The 25264-nt window shown below is 42.0% G+C and overlaps 1 protein-coding gene across 1 annotated transcript in view; it reads left to right on the forward strand.

The window, feature by feature from the left end:
- Window positions 1-25264, forward strand: part of BEGAIN (brain enriched guanylate kinase associated) — a 126334-nt gene that overhangs the window by 32648 nt on the left and 68422 nt on the right. Inside the window, exons 3-5 of the mRNA XM_065402613.1 lie at window positions 319-480; window positions 4308-4364; window positions 11408-11474. Of these exons, the coding sequence (XP_065258685.1) occupies window positions 319-480; window positions 4308-4364; window positions 11408-11474 (286 nt within the window). The remainder of the gene's footprint in view (window positions 1-318; window positions 481-4307; window positions 4365-11407; window positions 11475-25264) is intronic.

Raw genomic sequence — 25264 nt, forward strand, 5'->3', positions numbered from 1 at the left:
CCAAAATTTGGTTTTCAATGTATTCTAAAATGTATTATATTTTTATTGAGGATACTTCCACAAAATGTCCTATGATGGCATTTGGATACCAGTGATGGGTGTCCTAGAAAGGATGAATGGAGAGAGATTGTCAACATGATTATTTTAAATAAAATTTTAACAAAAATTAGTAAACAGATGAATAAGTACTGTTCTCTTTCTCGCTACAAAGCCATATTTTTGGGGAAATACGGATAATGAGGCCACTTGAAAATAGTGGATCATTAAAGAGTCTTCCAGAACTTCTAAATGATATAACTGCAGTGTTTGTTCTTCCAGTACTTTGCAAGAACAGAAGGGGGAATTACGGAAGCGCCTATCCTACACTACCCACAAACTGGAAATGCTTGAAACAGAATTTGATTCTACTCGCCAATATCTTGAAATTGAACTGAGACGTGCTCAGGAAGAACTTGAAAAAGTAACCGAAAAATTGAGAAGGTGAGTATTTTTTTTAAATAAATAAACTGCATTGAGAATATACAAACTACTGTACTTAACAATGTAGAGATATGCACTCCATTCATTATATAAACATGTTTATAGTACACTTTACACCCACACACATATTTGTTACATACCACATACATATATATTGATATATGTCTATGTGTGTTACACATACATATATATGTGTATTTGTGTGTGCATACAGTGTATATTGTATACGTTATGTAATTTTTATATAATTAATGGCATATACATTATGTGTGTTATTATACACACACACACATCTATTATAAACACAAAGGATATTGATATTCCCTTTAGTAAGTACAGTGTAACTGCATTGATATTCGTTGAGTTATTCTGCATTTACGCTGGTGTAAGAGCAGAATTAGGCCCTGTTTTTCAAAGCTGAGCAAAGTTTATGTTCAGTGTATGAAATGTTATGAAGTTTCATATCATGGTGTGGTAAAATATGTTACATTTACTTCCAAAAAGTATGACGTGAAACAAAAAACCTTCTATTTAAAAAGAATACAAACTGTACAGAAAAAAGGCACAGAGCTGTTCTAAATTTAGAGCCCAATCAGTATAAATAATAGTAATAATCTAGTCCCCATTGACTTAAAAGGGAGCAGGCTCTAGCCTTAAGTGCGTACAAGTCATTTTTGAAAAACTCTGAACCAAAAGATTCATTTATTTATGAAAAAATGCAGTTGAACTTTTCCTGAAGGCATCATCATCATAATGTAGGAAAATGGACAATGCATCACACCTAATGCAGGTAACAAAAGTACCTTTCCAAGTAGAAACAGAAATCTTGCATAACATTTCTTAGTTGGACTGTAACATTAATATAAGTGATAACAGGTAATTGCTATAAATAAAGAATTTTTAACAGGTTGAATTTTAAGACACCAGTACAGGAAATCATGTTAATACATGCTTAAAATTAAGATACATGCTTTCCTGAATCAAGGCCTAAATCAGAGATACAGCATATACCACTTTACATGATTTTGTTATCTACAGGCTTCTACGTAGAGCAGGCAGTCAGGTATCCACACTACTTATCTGTCTACAACACATTTTTTCCCTTCTCTCCTATCGCTTCATTTACATCAGAGCAGTTCAAAGTAACTCCATTCTCAGTACAGTTTTCTTCAAATCCTTTCACAGTGTTTTCCAATAAATGGCAATGTTAACCATTCTTCTTACTGTACGTTAAATTACTTTTCCTGAAGAAGTACATTTTGGAGGGCAAGTGGAAGGCTCAGGTATAGAACAGGGAATATTTGGGTCTTTCTGGATTTGAAATAATGTTTTACTTCAGGCACATCCTGTTTAAAGTGTAAGTCAGATATTTCACAAAAACAACGAGGAGTTCTGTGGCACCTTAGGGTACGTCTAAGTCGATCTAAGATACGTCGACTTCAGCTACACTATTCTCGTAGCTGAAGTTGCATATCTTAGATTGATCCACCTCCAGTGTAGACCAGGCCTTAAAGACTAACAGATTTATTTGGGCATAAGCTTTTGTGGGTAAAAAATCCCACTATTTCAGTCATGTTATAAAAAACCACACAAAATGCGTAGCCAGATTGGAAATTAATCTGAGATGCTACCTTTTCATGCAACTTTTAAAAGAGCATACAGGTAACTCGTTCACTATGCTTGGAATACTTATAGGAACATGCCTCGGTATTTAAGTATAGTAACCATCTTCTGCCATAAAACCCGCTTCAACTTTGCCTTTTAGAAAATGTGCAGTAAACCTTGCATCAGGTCTATATAATTTCTTCCCTACCATCTCTGCTTATTTATAATATACATTTGGATCTCAGAAGGAGACATGGACATTATAAAAAGGCTAATCATGTAGTCAGTCGGAGTTTTGCCAGAGTAAAAACAACATCAGGCTTGTAGACAGGTTGTTTATATAGGTAGGGCCTGATTTTCAGAAGTTCTGAGTGTGATGGGTTGGACCCCCCCCTTCCGGGCCTCCAGCTGATGTGCTGGGGTCTCACTGAGCCCACCTATCCCACCAGCCTGGGTTCCCCTTACTCTGTGTTGCTGTGACAGGCTCTCAAGCCCCTTCCAGCACACACACACAGGTAGGGACACACCCAGCTATAGAATCACACAGTCTGGAATCAGCTCTGTATGGGAGGACTCAGCTTGGGGAATTTCCCAGCACTCCTGTGCCCATACCCTCTGGAGCAGTGGTGGGCAACCTGTGGCCTGTCAGGGTAATTCGCTGGCGGGTCACCAGACAGTTTGTTTACTGTCTTTGTTTACTGTCTTTTTTGCACGGCTGCCCACCGTTCCCAGTGGCCGTGGTTCACCATTCCTGGCCAATGGGAGCTGCGGGAAGCAGCAGCCAGCCCATCCCTGTGGCCCGCACCGCTTCTTGCAGCTCCCACTGGCCGGGAATGGCGAACCAGGGCCACTGGGAGCTGCAGATGGCCGTGCAAATGTAAACAAACTGTCAGGCGGCCCGCCAGTGGACTATCCTGATGGGTTGCACGTGGCCCACGGACCGCAGGTTGCCCACCACTGCTCTGGAGTGTAAGCCCAAAATTATGTTGCATTGCATTGTATAGAGATCTATACATCGTAAGCTCATGAAATTCGCCCCCTCCCTCAATGTGGAGGAAGATATACACAGTTCCCCCCCCCCCCCCAGTTATGAATTGCACAAACTGAGTTTTAGAATAAACAAAAAACAAGTTTATTAACTACAAAAAGTAAATTTTAAGTGATAAGGGATAGCAAACAGAACAAAGCAGATTACTGAGCAAATAAAACAAAACACGCAAACTAGACGGACTACATTAAAGAAATTGGCTACAAACAGTAATTTCTCTCCCTAAAAGTTGTTTTATGCAGGTTGCAGAGTTTCTTGAAGGTAAACTGCACTGCTTGCAGTTTAAATCTCCAGGTATACCCTTCACAGGCTGACCTTTCTCGCCTCTGCTCAGCCCCTGCCTCCCCCAGCTTAATTCCTTTGTTTCTTCAGCTGTTTTCAGCAGTCTTCCTTCTTGGGTCGGGAGGAAGTGGAGAAGAGTCTAGATTAACTCACTCCCCAGCCTTAAATAGGATTTGTATTTGGCAGGAATCCTTTGTTTCCCAGTTTGACTCCCACCCCCTTCCCGTGAAAAAGTACCAGCACGTCAAGATGGTATCCTGTACCAGGTGACATGATCACATGACCCTGCAGTGTTAAAGCAGCATCCCAGGAAACTTCTCAGGAAGGAGGGAGATTAGTATCCTTCCTAATAGCCCATTCAAGCTATTTGCATACTTCTGGTGGGCGTTCCCCAGGTGAAAACACAGTTGTAATTATTACATAGTCAATATTTCTAACTTCAGATACAGAAATGATACATGCATACAAATTGGATAATCACATTCAGTAAATCATAACCTTTCCAATGATACCTCGCATGACCCATCTTGCATAAAACATATCTTAGTTATGCCATATTCGTATCATAACAATATTTCTATGAAGAATATGGGGCATCACGTCACACTGAGCACCTAGTACTTCAGTTCAGGTCAATGAGCCAGATCCAGTGCCTGTTGAAATCAATGGAAAGACTGCTGTTGACATCAGTGCACAATGGATCAGGTTCAGTGGATGCTGTGGATGTTCAGAACCTCTGAAAGTCAGGCCCATAAAGTGTTTCATTTATTGCAAAGAACATTATCAGTGGAAAGTATTAAAATCAAATGAATATAAGTGCTTCTCTAATACTCTACTTGGTAGTTGTTTTTTTATTACGAAGAAAATTTATACAAAAAAAATTATGTTCCAGGCAGGTGATTTCTCCTCCGAAGACTTATCATGTGGGAAGCCCAAAATACTTTACAAGGTGAGCTTTAAAAATTGTTTCTATTGAGAATAGCAAAAACATAAAAAAATAAGGCAAGATAAACACCTAGAAATCCCCAAACTGGAAACAGATAAACATTTTAAACAAAAGTATGATCCAAAAGAGTGTCAGCAACATGTAAAAATAACTATATGAAGATCAGTGTGTAAAGAACAGTAAGAGCAATATTATAACATCAAGAATTTATCTCCCACGTTGTTCATTTCTAAAGAAAGAGAAAGGTAAATGTGAACAACTGTACTAGATAAGCACAGAGTAACATGGTCCCACTTGTACGCTAAAAAACATTTCAGTCATTAAACTTGTACTGCTGCTCTGAGCAGCGTTCTCCCTAAAGGCTGGAAGCTCCATTAGCCATTGCTTCGAAAGCCTCCCACACCCTTAATTTAATCTACAGTAATGCCAAAACAAACTGTCTTTTTCGTTTGTTTTAAACACAACTATCTCCTGTTTAAGGAGGGCACATTTAGATGACTTGATGGCCTATCATTCTCTAAAGGAGTAGGATTTTCTAAGCACACCATGTTGACCTATACTGCTCCCATTGAATTCAATGGTAAAATTTCCATTGACATCAGAGGGAGCAGAGTTTGGCCAATGCTGAGCAATTTTGAAATTCCCACCCTTAAACCATAGTTCTGCTTTGAAAAGTGGCTGAAATGGCATGGTGGGGTTCCGTGTGCCTCACAATGATTTGCATATCATAGAATCATAGAAATGTAGGGCTGGAAGAGACCTCGAGAAGTCATCAAGTCCAGCCTCTTGTGCCATTGCAGGACCAAGGAAACCTTGACCATCCCTGAGAGGTGTTTGTCCAACTTGTTTCTAATAGTGTCCAATGATGGGAACTCCATGACCTCCCTTGAAAGCCTATTCTAGAGCTTAACTACCCTTATAGTTAGAAAGTTTTTCCCAATATCTAACCTGTGTTGTGTTTAAGAGTGTGCTCAGTTTAAAAGTAAAAAAACAACAACCATGCATTTTGACTACCAGTCCTGAAAACTCAAACTGAGCTCAAAGAGCCCTGCTGGAATCATTCCTTCTTTTGCACCCCAACCAGTAATAAAGGTTCTGCTGGTCAAATTAGGCCCACGTCCACACCTGTACAACTCTCAGATTATGCCTTCAGTAACAACTGTGCAAAACCCATCGTCTCCACTTGGAATTTAGAGTAGAATTTTGTTGATGCACAAGAAGTAAAATCCACTTAAACATATGTGTTTAAGTGCTTCACTATAGAGGGATGGACTTCAGCATGTATTTAAGTGGGTTCCTGAACAGGGGCCTCGCAGCTGTGTTGGCTCCTTTGCAGTGCTGGTAGGAGAAAAAGCATCTTATATTTGTAAGAAAGTAGATAAAACTTTAGAGTACAGACAAGGAACAAACCTGTTGAAGAAGAAGGTGCCATTTGTACAGTCACTCTTCAAAGCAGAACTGCTATCTAGGTGTAATTTCCTCCTGTGCAGAGGGCCAGCCGCACAAGGCCTATGCTTCGTTTAACCCACATTTTGAGGTCTCAGTGCATAGGCTTTGTATGAGCTATCTGCACAGGGGTGAATTTTACCATGCAAGGGGAAGGTATTTTCTGCTACATTAGACCACATAGATATTTAATGGTAGTGATGATCAGAATTCTTTTTATTAGACCCTGAGAAACATATGAGCAGTTGCACTGCACGGGTGCACACACCCACACATACAGAGCACAAGGGTGCCGTACAATTTGAACTTACTACAGGACACAGAGAAGGCACCAAAAACATAATAAATGAACAGGGTCACATCAAATAATTCATTCTTTGTAAAAGGCAATTCATAGCTTAGTCAACCCAATTACCACTGAAATTTACAAAGCTGACAGATTTTACAATTTAAAAGTCTTAGACACTGCAAAATTCAGACAATCGGGGTGAATGCTTTTCTCTACAAGTGGGGCTATGATACCATTTGTTCATTTGATCATTGAAGGTCAGATTAATTTTCTCCACTCCTGCTTTATTTTTAAATGTATTGCCAAAAGATTTTATTTAATTTTATTATATTCTTTTCCTTTCATACCTTTAATGCTTTTTTCCATATATTTCTGAGTCCATTTCCCCCCTCCCCATTCACAGTACTGACACTTCTTTTGGCTCCGTGGGTCTTTTATTTTTCCAGTTTGGGTTTTGTGTGTGCGTGTGTTTATCTACTTTATTTTGATTATCTTTGCATACAGTTCTCAATAGAAACACTTTCTGAAGCTCAGCTCCTTCTATATTGTGGGGGTTTTCATAGAAATGTAGGGCTGGAAGAGACCTTGAGAGGTCATCTAGTCCAGCCCTCTTCACTGTGGCAGGACCAAGTATACCTACACTACCCTGACAGATATTTGTCTAACCTCTTCTTAAAAACCTCCAGTGATGGGGACTCCACAACCTCCCTTAGAAGCTTATTCCAGTATTTAACTATCCTTATAGATAGCAAGTTTTAACTTAGATATTGGGAAAATCTCCTTTGATGAAGATTAAGCCAATTACTTCTTGTCCTACCTTCTGTGGACATAGGGAACATATGTGAAGACCGTTATTAGGTTCCCCCTCTCCCTCGCCCCATCTTCTTTTCTCAAGACTAAACATGTCCAATGTTTTTATCATTTCCTTATCGGTCAGGCTTTCTAAACCTTTTATCGTTTTTGTACCTCTTCCTCTGGACTCTTTCCAATTTGTCTACATCTTTTCTAAAGTGTGGTGCCCAGAACTGGACACAGCATTCCAGCTGAGACCTCACCAGTGTCAAATAGAGCAAGATAATTACCTCCCAGGTCTTACATACAACACTCTGTTAATACACCCCAGAATTATATTAGCCTTTTTTCACAATTGCATCACAATATTCACTCATATGCAATTTGTGATCCACTGTAACCCCAGATACTTTTTAGCAGCACTCCTGCCTAGCCAATTATTCCCCTTTTTGTAGTTGCGCATTTGATTTGTCCTTCCTAAATGCTGTATTCTGCACCTTATTCAATTTCATCTTGTTGATTTCAGACTAGTTCTCTAAGTTCTCATTGGTTCTTTTGAATTCTAATCCTGTCATACAAAGTGCTTGAAACCCCTTCCAGCTTGGTGTCTTCCACAGATTTTATAAGCATAATCTCCACTCCATTATCCAAGTCATGAGTAAAAATATTGACTAGTACCAGACAGACCTCTGCAAGCCCCCTCCCTGCCCCCCACAGTTTGCTAGCGAACTATTGATAATTACTCTGGTCTTTCAACCAGTTATGCACCTGCCTTATAGTAATTTTATCTAAACTACATTTCCCTAATTTGCTTATGAGAAATTCATGTGGGACTGTCAAAAGTCTTACTAAAATCAAAATGTATCATCTCTTGCTTTCCCCCTATCCACTCACCAGTAATCCTGCAAAAGAAGGAAATTAAAGTGGTTTTGTATGATTTGTTCTTGTCAAACCCATATTGGCTTTTATTTATAACCCTACGATCCTCTAGGTGTTGACAAAATGATTGTTTAATAATTTGTTCCAGTATCTTCTCAGGTATCAAAGTTAGGCTGACTGGTCTATACTTCTCCAGATGCTCTTGGTTCCCCTTTTCAAGTACCTTTCTCCAGTCCTCAGGGACTTCACCCATCCTCCATGAGTTTTCAAGGATAGTCACTAATGGTTCTGAAATTGTTTCAGCTAGTTCCTTTAAGTACTCTTGGGTGAATTTCATCAGGTCCTGTTGACTTGAATACATCTCCCTTATCTAAGTATTCTTTAACCTGTTCTTTCCCTGCTTTGACTTGTGTTCCTTCCCCCTTGTTATTAACATTAATTGTGTTAAATATCTAGTCACAGTTTACCTTTTTAGTGAAGACTGAAGCAAAATAGGCATTAAACAACTCAGCTGTCACCGTTTTGTTGAGGTTTGGCTTTTGCTTAGTGAGTTTTGTTAATTTTCTAAAAATTTTATTTGAAAAGGAGTACTTCAGAGAACTAGGGTTTACATGCTACAGTCCACTAACTCGTGTGGATAGAGCAAACCTGGATGGAAATGGAGTAGGAGGAGCAGGGAGCAATGGCCCATGACACATTCCTACTGCACCCATAGAGTGGGGGCACTGTCAGAGTGAAGAGTTTAATATTAGAAGGGACCACCAGATCATCTAGGGCTTGTCTACACAGAAACCGCTACTGCAGCACAGTGGTGCCACCGCAGCAGTGCTACTGTAGCGCTCCAGTGAAGATTCTACACCAATGGGAGAAACCCTCCCGTCAGTGTACGTAATCCACCTCCCCAAGAGGCAGTAGCTCAGTTGATGGGAGAATTCTCCTGTCAGCCTAACACTGCCTACCCCGGAGGCTTAGGTTGGTTTAAGTGTATCGCTCAGAAGTGTCAATTCCTAGTGTAGACCAGGCCCTATGCTGACCTCCTGTATATCACAGGCCACCAATGCTACCCAACATCTACACTAAACCCAACAACTAAAATTAGACCAAAATATTACAGCCCACAGGAGACTATTATGTGTCACAGGAAGAGTTGAGTTAATGGGGATTGATCCTGTGCTCTTTGAAGTCAATAGCAAAACAGTGCAGAATCAGGCCTGTGCTGGATTAGGCGCAAAACCAGGGGGATCAGCTACTCTTCATGGCATGCCCTCATCTGAACAGCATAGATAATTAACGAGTTAGAGAAGCATTAGGTCATGTTCTATGCCTGCAACTTTCTTAAGGGTGTAGACAGGGAGCCTCATATGGGTATGTCTACACAGTAAAGAAAAACCCCTGGTTGGCCCATGTCAGCTGACTCAGGCTTGGACTGCTGGGCTGTTTCATTGCTGTGTAGATTTCTGGGCTCTGGATGGAGCCCGGGCTCTAGGACCCCGCAGTGGAGAGGGTCCCAGACCTTGGGCTCCAGCCTGTACCTGGAAGTCTACACAGCAATGGAACAGCCCCGCAGTCCAAGCCCAAGTCGGCTGGCACTTTTCTTTGCTATATAGATATACCTATAGTGTTTGTTCTCTCTCTTTCTCTCTCTCCTATTGTTTTTTTCTGGAGGAAGGTTGGTAGGGTGTAATACAGCTTCAGACTTTTCTTTGTCATGTTGAATCTGGCTAGCAGTGAAAGTCTGTTTAGTGGTTGCAGAAGTAGACATCTATATAGAGGCTTAATATGAATTGGTGCATGTGATAGGAACAGAGAAGATAGAGAGATCTGTGAACTCCAACCAAGCCATTTAATCACCTAGAAATTTGTAACAATGACATCAGGAGATGTAATCAGTTCAGCTGGTGATTTCATGAACTGACCTCTAGTTCTGCACAAGGGCTCATTGTATACGCTTTCTCACCAATTTGGTCATCCACTTGGCAGACAGCATTACCGCAGAGCCCTCCTCTAGGGTGAAGTTCACCTCTGTGTAGTGGGCCAACAGAAGGTCTGTACAGCACCGTAGTCCTCTTTAGGCTCTCAAAATAAGGCTTAAGGGCCTTAATTTGACCCCACACCCACCCCCTTTCACAGTGGGAATTTCCCCCATAGGGAAGTCCTCCTTTTTCCACAGCTTTACTAGGGGGCAAAAATTTTCCTCACAGATCTGCCTGACAGATCTTAACACCTAGATTCCATTCTCCCTACCCTACAACCCCACAAGAATTCTGGGCACATAGGGAAAGCACAGTCCCAGAATTATGATCCGCTGGTGCAGTCTCTAAATGGGGAATTTTGCCATATAATTGGAAGGAAAATCTTTACAGCACAAAGCAGTGGAAATAGATCTGAAATGCCACTCTATTTCATTGTAAATCAGAGATAGGCCTGACCATCCCCTCACCCAACTCTGGGGCAGTTTGAATCCATAGTTCAATCCTCATTTCAAGGCTTTTCCCTATCTCTATAATCGGTCAAACCAAAACCATGCTTCTAGGCCCACTGTACTTTTGGGAAGCTGAATTCAGATTCAAACTTCTCAACCTAGGCCCAGTTGTTCATTATATCCAAGTTCACTATTAGCAGGGTCCATTGCCTAGGACATCATAGTGAAGAAGGCCTTAGGTCTGTTCCCATGAGATGTCCAATGCAGAGATTTGAGAGGCATTTAGATAAACTTTTCAAACCTGAACATTAAGTTGCCAATGGCCCCTACCTGCATACAGCAGGGCATACCGATGGGCTGTTATGCACATGTGTAACAGGGCACCACCATCCCTTAGGATATGGAAAAATGAGGCACAGTTACTATTGTTATACTAATGGCTGATGTCTCTGACAGAGCCGATTCTAGGCAACTTGTCTCCTAGAACACTACGGTTACTAGCAGGACAGCCTGGAGAAGCTGACAAACTTTCTTGAGCGTGTAACTCCTGAATAAATAGGAAGCTTCTGTTTCCTATGTCCCACCCCAGTCCCATTAAGTTAATAAAAATAAATGTCTATCCATCCTTTTGAGGGCAAAATTTTGTTCCCTACACCAAGCCCAAGTCAATGTGTTGGGTGTGCTAGGGCATGGATTCCTGTGGTCTAGCGGAAGGAATTCTCCTAAGCCATTCAGTGATGACTTTATGTGGCTGTTCTTGCAATCTCAGAACTCCAGTAGCATCACCCCTTAACTTGAGGGCGTGGTTAGTGAATCCATGCATTTGATGATCTGCAGATCATGCCTCTCCCCCAGCTCTACCACCATAATTCCTGAGCATGGTGCACAGGATACCCTCTGTGTAGGTTCCCACATCCTGGTGCTCCATGCATACTTATGTCCAGGAATGGCACTGGCTCTTGTGCATTCAGGGCTTCTGGCACAATTTGCCTCTAACTATAGTAAGCAAATATGTCAAAGTGGTTTTCTCAGGAAGTGGATGGTAAATATATTGCTAAAGCCTTGGGCTTTAAACTCCTAACCATTGATAGGCAGCAGAAGTGAAAAGTAAATATACTTTAATATTAATGGGAGCCCAAGTTTATGCTGAGGTGCAAAAATACAAGTAAAATGAAATATGTAAACACTTCTAATTATATTATATCATCTTTGTTTTAGGATACAAAACAATTACCTAGCCTTACAAAGAATTAATCAGGACTTGGAAGATAAACTTTACAGGATGGTAAGTTTTTTTTTTTTATTTTAAATATATTTTTATGGTTCTTAAGCTACAGGACAAATGGCTGCATAACTGGTATGATTAAGCTTGTGCTGTACACAGGGGGATACTAAACCAGGGAGCATGACTTTATCAATATAATGAGCCAGTCCCGTAGCTGGCGTATATCTGCATAGTTCTATTAACTTCAACGAAGATATGTCAATTTATATCAGTTGATGATCTGGCTGGACAATCTTGGCTTTAAAAGAATTCTGGTTAATTTGGCTAATAACGTCTTTTTCCTTGGGTTTGTAATATTTAGGTTTTAATTAAGAAAAGATTCAAATGAGGCAATCCAAATTACCAAACTGAAAAATGTTTCATTGATCTTTGGTACATTCATTCAGCTTTATTAAGTGACTTAATTGAGCTTGGAGAGTCTTTTCATATCCTGCCATAACTATCAGTCAATCTCAGTATATTCATTTCTGTGTCAATGTTGATCCTACTGCCATAGGCCAGTTAGTAACTAAGAGGGGGAGAAATTATTGCACCAGGTATGGGCCTCTGGGTTTATGAACCTTATGAATGAACCACATGAACATACAGTCACACTCTGCTTGGAGCTGTAAAAATACCCTGTAATTTTATTAGTGGTGATGCTTAGTTGTCAATGCACTTTTAACATAATATTCATTTTTAGGAAGATTTTAAAGAGAAATTTGGGTGTGATGTTGAGGAGGGATATGCCTGGAACAACAATTGTAAACATTGTGTTGTGAGGAATTCTGTTGCAGTGCCTGAATCTCAAAAGGTCTTCAGGTCTTTACCCTTCCTGGACCCTTCGCATCCTCACTTTGACCCTGTAACCATCCATTCCCAACTCACCTTCCTTTCTGGTCCTTTAACAATCCCTCATGCATGCACATACATACATACTGCTGACACAGCCCTTTAAGGATGCTAGTGCAGAGCCTGGGGCATATTGCACAGAATAGCATATAACATTTGACTGGAGAGGCAGACTGGAGCTATGCAAGACAAACTGGCCTTGGCAATGTGCCTGATGAAGATGGGGGAATTTCAGATTTAGAAAAAGAGGAGGACAGGAAATGGATCATTGGAGGGTGGAATAGGGAGGGAATCCAGGAACGCACAATTTAGAGTCCCCCAGGCCCTAAACAGGAAATTGGAAACTGAACCTTAAATCTGAATATTTCTCCTCCAGGCTCCAAATATCCATGGACCCATTCATATCCCAGGAATTTTGTGCAAATAAAGGATGCAAGATGTGGTCCATAGTTAATAAAACATCAGTACATTAGTAACTGGCAAAGAATTGATAAAGTGAGGGGCAATGATGGAGACAGTGAGCAGATTTGTTTAAGTTATATCTATTTGATTATATCCCTGTCCCCCACCCTTCATATGCTCATTTCTTCTTTTATTGTAAGATCCTTGGGACAGGGATTGTCTCCATCTATGTTCGGACAGCACCTAGCATGTTGTCGTTGCAACCACAATGCAACTAAATAATAACACTTCGAAATTCCAATTGGCAAACAAAAAGAAAGAAAGAGGTAACTCCAGGCACTATAGAAAGCAACAGTTTTCTAGGTCATACTAAATACTTTGGAATAAACAAGAGCTCTCAGACCCACAACAGAGTCTGTGCTTTAAAGCATGAGAAGAGAATCTCGCATGAGTGGAACAGGACATGGTCCCAGTGGAGAACCTCACCTTTCTTTATTCCTATCAGCACGAGAGGAAGTGAAGACTGATTCACAGGAACTGAAGAGGATCTCCAAGGCTTTATGGAACACTTAATCTCAGAGTTGCTTTGTCTTCTGGAACATTGAGACAGGGGAACCTGTTGGCAAAAAAACCAAATAAAATCAAATGGAAACTAATAAAAACAAGAAGGAGGAGTGTAGCAGATTGTGTGCCATTCTTGATTCAAATGGCCCAAACCATTTGATTTTCAGGGCACATTGCAAAGCCCAACCTTTTGGGAAGAGTGGGGTGAATTAAAAGCCGAGCTGGCTATTATTGTGGGCTAGGATCACAGAGGCCGATGAAGTGGGCTGTAGCCCACGAAAGCTTATGCTCAAATAAATTTTTTAGTCTCTAAGGTGCCACAAGTACTCCTGTTCTTTTTGCGGATACAGACTAACATGGCTCCTACTCTGAAAAGAGGTCTCTCTCTCTCCCCACTTTCTGTGTTAGGGAAGCAGCGGGGTTAATTTTTGTTGTCTAGCTCAGTTTGTGTTTCACTGTATTTCAAAAGCATTTAAAGCCTCTGGATGGTGCTATTTTATATTTTATAGAAATCCCAATAAATTTAAAAAATAAGCAAAAAAAACCCAAACTCATGCCATCCCTGCTTTACCTTTGCCTGTATATTTTGGTTCGTATTTGGATACTGAACAGTTAACATATCCAAATGGAACGAACAGGGAGGAGGTTGTGGAGCAGAAGCAATACTTTTACAGTCCTAGTCCTACAACAGCATTTTAACGTTTTTAGAAGGTCTCTTTCTATAAGTATATAATATATAACTAAACTATTGTTGTATGTAAAGTAAATAAGGTTTTTAAAATGTTTTAAAATGTTTAAGAAGCTTCATTTAAAATTAAATTAAAATGCAGAGCCCCCCGGACCGGTGGCCAGGACCCGGGCAGTGTGAGTGCCACTGAAAATCAGCTCGTGTGCCACCTTTGGCACGCGTGCCATAGGTTGCCTACCATTGTTATATAGGATGCTATAGGCATGTTAAAGGACTGTATGAAAATTAATGTGGCATCTAAAAGAACCGTACAGTTGCTTTTATTGTCTGCCTACTGTACCGATACGCAAAAATAACTGCATTATCATTACTCTACAATATCCTAACTCAAAAAAACAGTAGGGGACGCAAATATGCTTGTTCACCCAGAGCGCCAAAATGCCTAGTTACAGCTCTGGTTTCACAGAATGGTTTCAGTTGGGGGGGGGGGGGAACTAAAGAAGTTAGAAAAAATAAAAAAGTTGACATTTTTTAAATAAAGCATTTCAATTTTCAGTTCAAAACAATTTGTTTCAAAATTTCCTTTTAGTTTTTAAAAACTAAATCAAAATGGTCAAAAATAAAGCATTCAACATATCATTTGACCTGAAATGATTTCCCCCCTCCCCAGTTTTTGAGAATTGTCAGAGAATCCCCAAAACAGCTCAACTTGTTAGAGGTCAGGGCAATGGAACTGAAGAGTCAGGGGAAGGGTTGGTGAATCTGGTTGGAAATCTCAGTTTTTGCATAAACGTCTAACAAACTGGTTGAACCAAGGCAATAAACCAATAAAAAGATATTACCTCACCCACCTTGTCTCTCTGGGTGAGCAAAGGCATTGACTTTAGAATAAAAATCTGTGCCTGATTTTCCCATGACAGCTCCCAATCAGCCATTAGTATTTAAATAAAAAATGTGGAAGATGGATACAATGAGGAAATGTCAGGCTATTTCTGACTTATACCTAAGGACTCTGAAAACCCAGCATGTGATCTTGTTCCTGCATAAAGAATGATGACTTTGAAGGTGACTTTGAGCAGTTGGAGTGATTTAGAGCACCTCATTTTTTTCTTCACTAAGAAGCACTTGCGTTTTTTCTTTTTGCTGAATGCCCCATGAAAGTGAAATGGAGGTGACCTAAATATACTTTAAGGGATTTGCATCCCAAAGACAAGAAAATTTAGAGTCAGCTCTACCTGACAGGCTCATTTTCTCACATTCAGTGAGGACAGTTGTGAATTTTCAGACACATTTAGAGGGATAGTCAGTCAAGTCAGAATCCAGAGAAAGTGTGTTTCCTGGAGCCAAGAAAACTTCCTAAAAATCTTGTTTTTGGGAAGAAATTACTCTAAATGCCAAGTAATTTATAAAAATAACTATTGAAAAATCTAATTTCTTAGATGTTTTTAAGACCTTTCCTTTTTATCTTAGAACCACTTTTCTTTACTCCAAAACCCATATCTATCTATCGCTCACACACACCTTCTTCCCCGCCCATAAATTCACCCTGCATTCAATTTTTCTCTGTCCAAATCCATTTCAGTAACCTCACCAGCATGACAAAGTGTTCAACTGTTGCCAAAGATGAACACACCCAAGACCAAACTTTTAAAAGCCCAGGCCCAAAATTGCAAGTGCACTTTTGCACACACAAATTACCCAGGCCCAAGCTGCATGCACTTGCCAGCATTGTGGAGATTTAGATGCATATCCATGCACAAATCTGCAACTTGCGTACACATCAGCTGTTCTGTGCACATGACTTGAGCAGGCACAGACTCATATTTTCCAATCTATGTGTGTGTGTACAGGAGTTAGTTTTCCACTTGTAATGGCATAGATGGATTGATCCCACATGTCCATTTCATATTGCAGCACTTGCTGGTTCTGACTCAGTGGCTGAAAATAAAACAAAGGGAGGCTGTCTCTAAAGTCTCCTTCCTTTCTCCCAAAGTCAGAACTTTTCTTCCTCTCCCCATCCGCAGTAGGAATCTTTCACTAATTCTGACAGCCAGAGGACGTACAGAACCTCTCTCATCACTCTGTTTTGTATGGCGACAGAAGACCTCTCACTTTCAATTTCCTTTTTGTAACATTGATTACAGAGCAGATCCTCCTTGCTTTCCAGCATGCTGCATGTCTCCTGGTTTCTATTTCCAGTTTGTGATTGCTTTATATTGACTAAGCATTTGCCTGGGTTTTGGACTCTCTCTGCTTTCAGGTAAAATGACCAGGCGGTTCTAATTTTCAGGAAATATTCTAGTAACAGTTGTTTTTAAGTATCCTGGGATATGTCCCTGTTTACTGAGTTTTTCAAGTCATCCGTTTCATCCTGGTACCTGAATTTCCACGGCCATGTCTGTCTATGTCAGAATACAGAATCTGTCTCCTGGCCAGAAAGGCGGAAGGTAATTTCAGCTGGAATTTCCAAAAAAAGCATAAGAGCACATAAGCAGCATGTGCCCAAATCCCATGAAATAGGGGTTAGGCATCTAACATGCTTAGGCTCCTTTAAAAACACAGACCTTGGTCCATTATCACTATTTGTGAATCCATTATTAGCGAGGAGTCCAGGAAGACCTCTAGGTTGCATAACATTTTGATAAAGGAAAGGGGGCAAATACTCTTTAGTGAAAGTGATATTATGTTTCCTCTTCCTGCTAGGATCACCTGTGTCTTACCTACCTTTATCTTCATCCAGGTGCCGCTTTTCATTCATGGACTGGGGCTACCTGTTGCTTACATTTAAAGTGATGGCTGCCACATGAATATAGCTGATGTTAAAGACTTTAGTGTCTTACAGTCACCATGTCCAGCAGTTTGATGTACACATTGAATTATATGGGGGAGCGAACGGAGTCTTCTGGGATTTCAGGAGTGAGAGTTCTGGAGGCAAAGGTGTTTTTGCCCATTGTGACCATCCAGGGTCAGCCTCTGCTGAAGGATCATAACCAACTGAATGGGCAGCTGCTGACCCCTCCTAGAGCTCAGAGAAATCCCTGAGTATGAATGTTTGCCCATTGTTCTTGACTAGGAGGAGATTGGCTCCCAGCAAGTGTTTGTGCACCTCATCCAAGAATAAAACCTAAGAATAATACCTAGTTCTAATGTAGCACTTGTCATCTCAAATGCTTCACAAAGGAAGACAAGAATCAGCAACCCAGTTTGTTACAGATGTGAAAACTAAGACTCAGGAAGGTGAAGTGACTTGACCCAGGTCACCCAGCAGTCCAGTGGCAGAATTGGGAATATAAGCCATGTCTCCTGAGTTCCAGTCCAGTTCCCTATCTACTGGACCACATAGCCTCTAAGATATTGATAGATGACAGGCATAGTTGGAGATGAGACAGCTTTCCACTAGTTTTAGCCCTATTTTTTTTAATACAGATGAAAAATAGAAAGGCAGTGTTTGTCATAGCCTAACAAAGAACATACTTGAATGGGATCCATTTACTCCGGTTCCCCGTCTCTAGAAGTGGTTTCTATCAATTGTTTCCAAAAATCTATTTTTCAGTGAAGGAAGAAACACCTCACAGAAACAGACAGCCCAGCAGCTACAGAGTTCAAAACAATGTAATTTTGACTGCACAGGAGGGAGTATGAAATTAGTCGAGATAGGAAGAAGATAATGACTTGGGGGGGCGCATATAAAAAGAGAGGGAGAAAGGTTAGCTTGAATATTGGATCTCTAATAATTGAATCCTGTACACTCAGAATCGTATATAGAATCATTATTGTTATGACATTTGTCAGTTTTATTATTACAGTGACTGTCTCCAGCAGCATCCTCTCTGTTCACTATAGACTTAGTTACTTGCCTCTTTTACAGGAAACAAATATTTCTTCTTTCAAGCTAGTGTCTTGTAACATTCTCGGAAGATGTTATTAAATTGACACAAGGGGATTATCATGAATCAGCACCATCTCTCATCCCTCCAGCTAAAATGCATTTAGTACATTATTACCCAGCACTCCTCTACCCTAGGAATCCAGGCTGTTCATTTAAATTCACTGATATGCAGGGAGATTAAAATGAAATTAACAAAATTTGCTTGTAATTAAAAGCAGTGGCAGCATAGAACAGGAGGTAGACCAGCTGGTTCAAGAAAAGACTCTTACTAATAAGATGAAAATTAGGGTGTGTCTTTCTTCAAGCAGAGAAACAATGGTGGGAAGGTGATGTCAGATGAAGACTATATGTATGGTTTTATCTGGATGGTGTGGCTAAAGGCAAGGTTAGGCCATTTGACCTTTCTTTCTGTACTATAAGCACATGGCAATAGGCATATTTTGCACACACAAAAAAAGAAAAATCAAAATAAGACACTCTCCTTTTGGAGAGAGGAGGAGACAAGAAAGATGTTTGCAGTACTTTTGTCACTGGGTTGGTCTCAGGACATGAGTCAAGATGGGTGAGGTAATATTTTTTATTGGACCAGCTTCTGTTGGTGAGAGAGGCAACCTTGTCTTTCACCAAACAGAAGTTGGCCCAATAAAGATTGGAGAGATACATGACAGATGTGTAGTCAGGTTGCTTAATGCACTATTGGAAGGCGCCCAGATACTACAGTGTTACATGTGGTATAAAAAATTATGTAGGATGGAAAATAGAACTAATTACATCCAGTTATAAACATAACTAAAGCTGGAAACAGCTAGTTCTGCAGAGAAATAGCCCTGTGAGAACAGGCCAAAACAGTTATAAACAGGAAAGGAACTTTTAACAGAATGCTACAGACTTAATCTAGGACTGGGAAAAAACAGAAGAGTGTAGAAAAAACACAATAAATAAACCTCCAGTGAACTTTCAGTGGGTGCACACATTTGTTTCCTTATTTTGCACCATTTAATTGCTGCTTGTTCCACATCACCTTTCCACATATCTTTACGTAGGGCTAGATTGTGCCTTTAGCAACAGTCCTGAGCAAGTGGTGGCATGTAAGCTGCTTCACCACAAGAATAGTTTTGGGAGGCTTTGTGCTTCAGAGATACCACTCAGAGGCTCAGATACTTCCCTCCCTTTCCCTTGTTGCAGAGGGGAGGTTAGTAATTTGTTGCTGACCTATAGCAGTAGCAAATTAGGGCACCCTGTTACTTGCTCAGTTCTGTTGGCTAGCATATTGGATCTGCCCCCTCTTATCCATCCCTGGCTGCCTGCTCCAGGAGTTGGAGATAACTGGCCCACAGGAAGTAGAGAAAACAGGGTACAGGGCCTATTTTGTCTTACTCTGGATGGCTTGAGGTGACAAAACAAAGTATTTCAATTCAAGCAGACCTGACCTAACATGAAATGTTTCATTTCTATTTTCCTGATAAGCTCAGTGCAACATTAAGTTAGGATTATTTCTCTGTAACTGAACTAAACTACATGGACCAGATCCTACGCCTGAATGGCAAAGCTCCTATTGACTTCAATACAAGCAGGCTTGCACCCTACAGGAAAAATACTGAATACTAACACCACTACTTCTCTACAGAGCAAAGACAAACAAAAAGTGACCCAATATTATTCAAGCTCCTTGCTTAACAAGCTGCATCTTACCACTTCTCTAACATTTCTTTCTGTGATGTTATTAATTATACACAATTTTTTTAACCATGCACCATGCAAATTAACTTTTGAGTCTGTGACATTTGGTAGTCAAGGAAACAAATCTTTACGAGGCCTTTTCTAGTATGTTGTTAAATATGAAGTAAAGAGCAAGTAATTCTTCCACTAAAGTGTCAGAGCATGAGATCCAAAGCCTTAGATAAATCACTAAGACCCTTCCAAGTTACCTTTAAATAATGCTGTATTGTTTAGATACAGAGAACATAAATCAGATTGTGCCCAAGGTCATTTTTAAACAAATGGCATACTGGTTATTATTAATAAGATTAAATTCTATAATTTAACTCTGATGGACACAATTAGATTGTTGTATGCAGTGTTGTTGTAGCTGTGTCGGTCCCAGAATATTAGAGACAAGGTGGGTGAGGTAATCACTTTTATTGAACAAGTGTCTGTTGGTGAGAGAGACAAGATTTTGAGCTTGCAGCTTGTCTCTCTCATGAACAGATGCTGGTCCAATAAGAGATTATCTCACTCACCCTGTCCCACAATTAGATTGGGTCAGTAATTCAGATTTGAGGCATTACTTCCTTCTTTGTTTCCACATCCCTATGTTGCAAAATAGTTTTAACGTATGTGTTAGGGATATAGAAAGTAAATTTGTAGCAAATCTACTCCATCCAGGTCCTCTTATTATTAATAAAGATTTTCAAGTATGGTACACCTGAACATCCCCATACTCCATGGGGTTTTGAATCTAGATCAGAATTCCAACTTTGTAGCTTGAAACTATCTCTAATGAACACAGATTTAGACAATTAGTTTGATAACTCCGTGCTGCTGTATAATATTAAGGAAAACAGATTTTAAAGCTACATGTATCGGATGAGCTGTGCAAACTGTATGGACAAGTACCTATTTGCACTTGCATTTACCTGATTTGCATGCTTAAATACAGATTTATTCCTATGCAATGGGCAGGGCCGGCTCTGGCTTTTTTGCCGCCCCAAGCCACACACACACACAAAAAAAACCTGCGATGCCGCCAGAGCCAGGGTGCAAGGGGACTCCCTGCACTGGTGCCCTGACTAGCGGGCGGAGAGAGAGAAGGGGGCGGCCAGGGCTTCAGCGGAGTGCTGCCACGCGGCCCCAACCGCCGCGCCGCCTGCCGGGAGGGCTCCATGCCGCGGTCGGCTAGGAGGGAAGGACACGGGCTGCCCTGCCGGGCTTGCTGCAGGGCGCTCCCCTCCTCTGCGCTGCCACCCCCTACAGGGCGGCCGGAGCGGAACAAAAAAAAAAAGCGGCCGTGCCGCCCTAGGATTGGGCCGAATGCCGCCTCATACAATCTGCCACCCCAAGCACGAGCTTGCTCGGCTGGTGCCTGGAGCCGGCCCTGGCAATGGGGAGTGCACTGCCCCTTTGTGAAAGGGTTTAAAAAAGTGGTCTTCAGAGAGCAATTCTGTGGAAATTGCTAGCATTCTCTTTTGAATAAGAAATTACCAACGTTTACACCTGAGATCATCCTAGTAACATTTTCAAGCTACAGTATGGTTCCCTAATACAATGGTTATTGAAAGCCCATGTACACAGCCATTTGTTTCTCTTCCTTAAGGACATAGACCAGGGGTGGGCAAACTACTGTCCGCGGGCCACATCCGGTCCATCAGACCTTTTAATCTGGCCCTCAAGCTCCAGCCGGGGAACGGGGTCGGGGGCTTGCCCCACTCCGCACATGCCGTGGCTCCGCATGGCTCCTGGAAGCAGTGGCATGTCCCCCCTCCAGCTCCTACGCGTAGGGGCAGCCAGGGGGCTCTGCACACTGCCCTGCCCCAAGTGCCGCCCCCGCAGTTCCCATTGACCTGGAACCACAGCCAATGGGAGCTGCAGGGGTGGCGCCTGTGGATGGGGCAGCATGCAGAGCCACCTGGCTGTACCTTCACATAGGAGCCGGAGGGGGGACATGCTGCTGCTTCCGGGAGCTGCTTGAGGTATGCGCCACCTGGAGCCTGCACCCCTTGCCTCCTCCTGTGCCCCAACCCCCTGCCCCAGCCCTGATCCCCCTCCCACCCTCCAACTCCTTGGTTCTAGCCCGAAGCCCCCTCCCTCATATCCCAATGCCCTGCCCCAGCCCGGAGCCCCCTCCTGCACCCTGAACTCCTAATTTCTGGCCCCATCCCAGAGCCCGCACCCCCAGCTGGAGCCCTCACCTCCTCCACACCCCAACCCCCAATTTCATGAGCATTCTTGGCGCACTATACAATTTCCATACCTAGATGTGGCCTTCAGGCCAAAAAGTTTGCCCACCCCTGACCTAGACACTCTACAACTCAAAACTACAATGGTTAAATACTCCTAACATATCTCCATACTATCCCCACTCATCTCAACAATTCCTAGAATTACATCCCTTTCTGAATCACCTCTCAAGTAACTTGCCTAAGTATTTTGTGGTCATGAAGTATATTGATTTCACAAGCAGCTGTATAATGGCAGTCTCAAAATCTTTGCCTTCGTATTCGCAGCAATGCTGCGTTTCCTAAACTTCCTAATTATTGCAGGGCACACTCAAGTGAAAATCTTCTCTTTATTTTGATAAATAAGTGAGTATATCCCAAAAGTTCAGTTGTTTTCAGACTGAAAACCCAGGTTCAAACAAATGTACGATACTGATTCCAAATTCATCCTAAAAGAACTCACAATACACTTCTACCCCGATATAATGCTGTCCTCAGGAGCCAAAAAATCTTACTGCGTTATAGGTGAAACCGCGTTATATCGAACTTGCTTTGATTCGCCGGAGTGCGCAGCCCCGCCCCCCCCCGGAGCGCTGGTTTACCGCGTTGTATCTGAATTCGTGTTATATTGAGTCGCGTTATATCGGGGTAAATAAATAAATAAAAATAAAATAAATAAATTAATGGAGATATCCCATCTCCTAGAACTGGAAGGGACCTTGAAGGGTCATCAAGTTCAGCCCCCTGCCTTCACTAGCAGGACCAAGTACTGATTTTGCCCCAGACCCCTAAGTGGCCCCCTCAAGGATTGAATTCACAACCCTGGGTTTAGCAGGCCAATGCTCAAACCACTGAGCTATCCCTCCCCCCGGGGTAGAGGTGTATAATGGAGGACTTAAAAATTAACTAACTTAAACCAGTTTACTGGGGGGCGGGGTATATTTTTGACTCTGCCTTTGTAAACATACCACAGCACCATCTGGCATGATGGGGATCAGAAAAGACATGATTTAATTATAAGTTCTGTCTGACTAAATAAAATTCAATTAAGGACGATGTGATTATTAAATCAAAAATACATTAGTGGGTATCAGTTGTGTAATTTTCAAATTAATGCATAGCTTCTTTATAGGTTTCAGAGTAGCAGCCGTGTTAGTCTGTATCCGCAAAAAGAACAGGAGTACTTGTGGCACCTTAGAGACTAACACATTTATTTGAGCATAAGCTTTCGTGGGCTTCACGCTGTAGCCCATGAAAGCTTATGCTCAAATACATTTGTTAGTCTCTAAGGTGCCACAAGCTTCTTTATAGTTATCCAAGTACTGGCCAAAAAAAATATCAATGAAAATCCCTAACAAATTTAGCTCAGGTCTCTCAATACAAGATGTAAACTGAAATTTATTTACGGAATGAATCTTATGCACTAGCAGGTTGTATAACTCTTACTCTAGTATTGTATTAGGTGATTTAACTAGCAGTTATTGGTTGTTTTGCCACAATAGTTAATGTTACATTTTGCAGAACTAACTGAACTTAATATGGCACAGTGCAACTGATACTTGTTCTGTCCTGATATTTAAACACTACTTTTTAAAAAGTTTGCATAATTTTCTATTTAATTATTCTAATGATTTTCTTTCAATTTCATAGAGCAAATATACAGAAACATGAGTGCATGCAAAAATAAGAGACATCAAATGAAGTAAAAATATCATTCCTATACAAGATGTAAGGAAAGCAGATCAAATGCTGTCAAAGATGTCCAAGTTATCAAATGAATTTACATCAAATTCCTTTAAATAAGGTGCAATCAATCCCCTAATCTGATCACTAATGAGCAGACAGAAGGATGATTTCAGTTTTATTAGATCTCCAAAAATAAAGAGATGGGGCTAAATGAACTCTGCTCTGGCAGTGCAAAATAGTCTAAAAACCAGTTTAGATAGTTAAATTGAAATTCCCATGGCACAGGAGTTCTCTGGGGGATGTAGAGCCACACCCTACCTTTCCCCATAGTCCCTGGCTCATGGCACACGCATTCTGTGGTCTGGCTGAAGCTGCTGGGAATCCCCAGAGCCTGCAGCCTCCTGAGAGACTCAGGCTCCTCTGAATTATGCTGGGGGCTCTCTGCTCCTGGCAACCCAGCAATTAAAAGAGGAAGATAGTGTAAAATCAACTGTGTGTTCCTTCCTGCCTCCCATCAACACACCAGGATTCTATGCCAACCCCACTTCAGATAGACTCAATGATCAGGGCCAGGAATTCTTGAGACATATTAAAAAAAAAAAAAAAAAAAAGACAGTGCTCAAGGTTTTCTGGGTGACACATTGGGCCTATTTTTAAAGGTAATTAGAGGCAGAGATGATTTCATATTTTGTGGGAGTGAGGGGGGAAGCAAAGGTCTAAGTCTTCAAAAGTTGCCACTAATTTTGGTTACTCCAGATTTGGGATGCTTCAGATAGCTCAGGTCTGAAGAACTCCAGCTGGAATTATGCTGATGTAAGGGGACTGTTGCCCCCTTACTAACATTCAGTGGGGGTGTTTTGATTGGCTAGCTCCCAGCACTAAAAGGGGAAGAGTCGATGGCAAATCAGGAGCCTGAGACTGACAGTCCCCAGGAACAATGGGGAGAGGCCAATGCTCTAGATCAGCCTGATTGACAGGGCGGGCAGGCTAATCAGAGGGTCAGGAGGCCAGGGAGGTCCCGTCTTCCGTGTGAGTTGGAATTGCCTGGGTCAGACTGAGGGGGGCCGAGCTAAGGAGAAAGCAGGGGCCCAAGCTGAGCTGGAGAGCAGAACCGGGCCAGATCCAGAGGGGCCAGAGCTGCAGCCACAGAGCCAGAGACGTGGCCCAGGGAGAGCAGATCCTGTGCTGGGAGCAGAGACGCAGCCCAGGGAGAGCAGATCGTGTGCTGGGAGCAGAGCTGCAGCCACAGAGCCAGAGAAGTAGCCCAGGGAGAGCAGATCCTGTGCTGGGAGCAGAGCTGCAGCCACAGAGTCAGAGACGCGGCCCAGGGAGAGCAGATCCTGTGCTGGGAGCAGAGCTGCAGCCACAGAGCCAGAGACGCAGCCCAGGGAGAGCAGATCCTGTGCTGGGAGCAGAGCTGCAGCCACAGAGCCAGGTGTGTTGAGCAAGTGGGGCCAGCCAAGGGGGGACCTTGGGCAAAGGGCCCAGCACAGAAAGACACCCCCAGACAAGGGCCCTTGCAGGCCAGACCGGGAGGGGGACCTTAACCTGACGGGGGGCTGACGCTGGGAAGAAGGGTCCCACCACTCAAAGCCCGGAGGTGTGTGGCCACCACCATTGCAAGTGTCCAACCCGCAGCATACCTGCAGCACAGCCAGGGCCTGAGACGGAAATCTGGGACCTACAAGGAACAGACTGTGAAGTGCCCTGATGTCCAGAGACACTGTTTGTGATGTTCCCTGCCACAAAGCAGGGTGATGTGTTTTCCTTTAACCTTTCCCATTTTTCCTTATTC

The sequence above is a fragment of the Emys orbicularis genome, chromosome 4 (assembly GCF_028017835.1).
Source record: "Emys orbicularis isolate rEmyOrb1 chromosome 4, rEmyOrb1.hap1, whole genome shotgun sequence".
Lineage (NCBI taxonomy): Eukaryota > Metazoa > Chordata > Testudines > Emydidae > Emys > Emys orbicularis.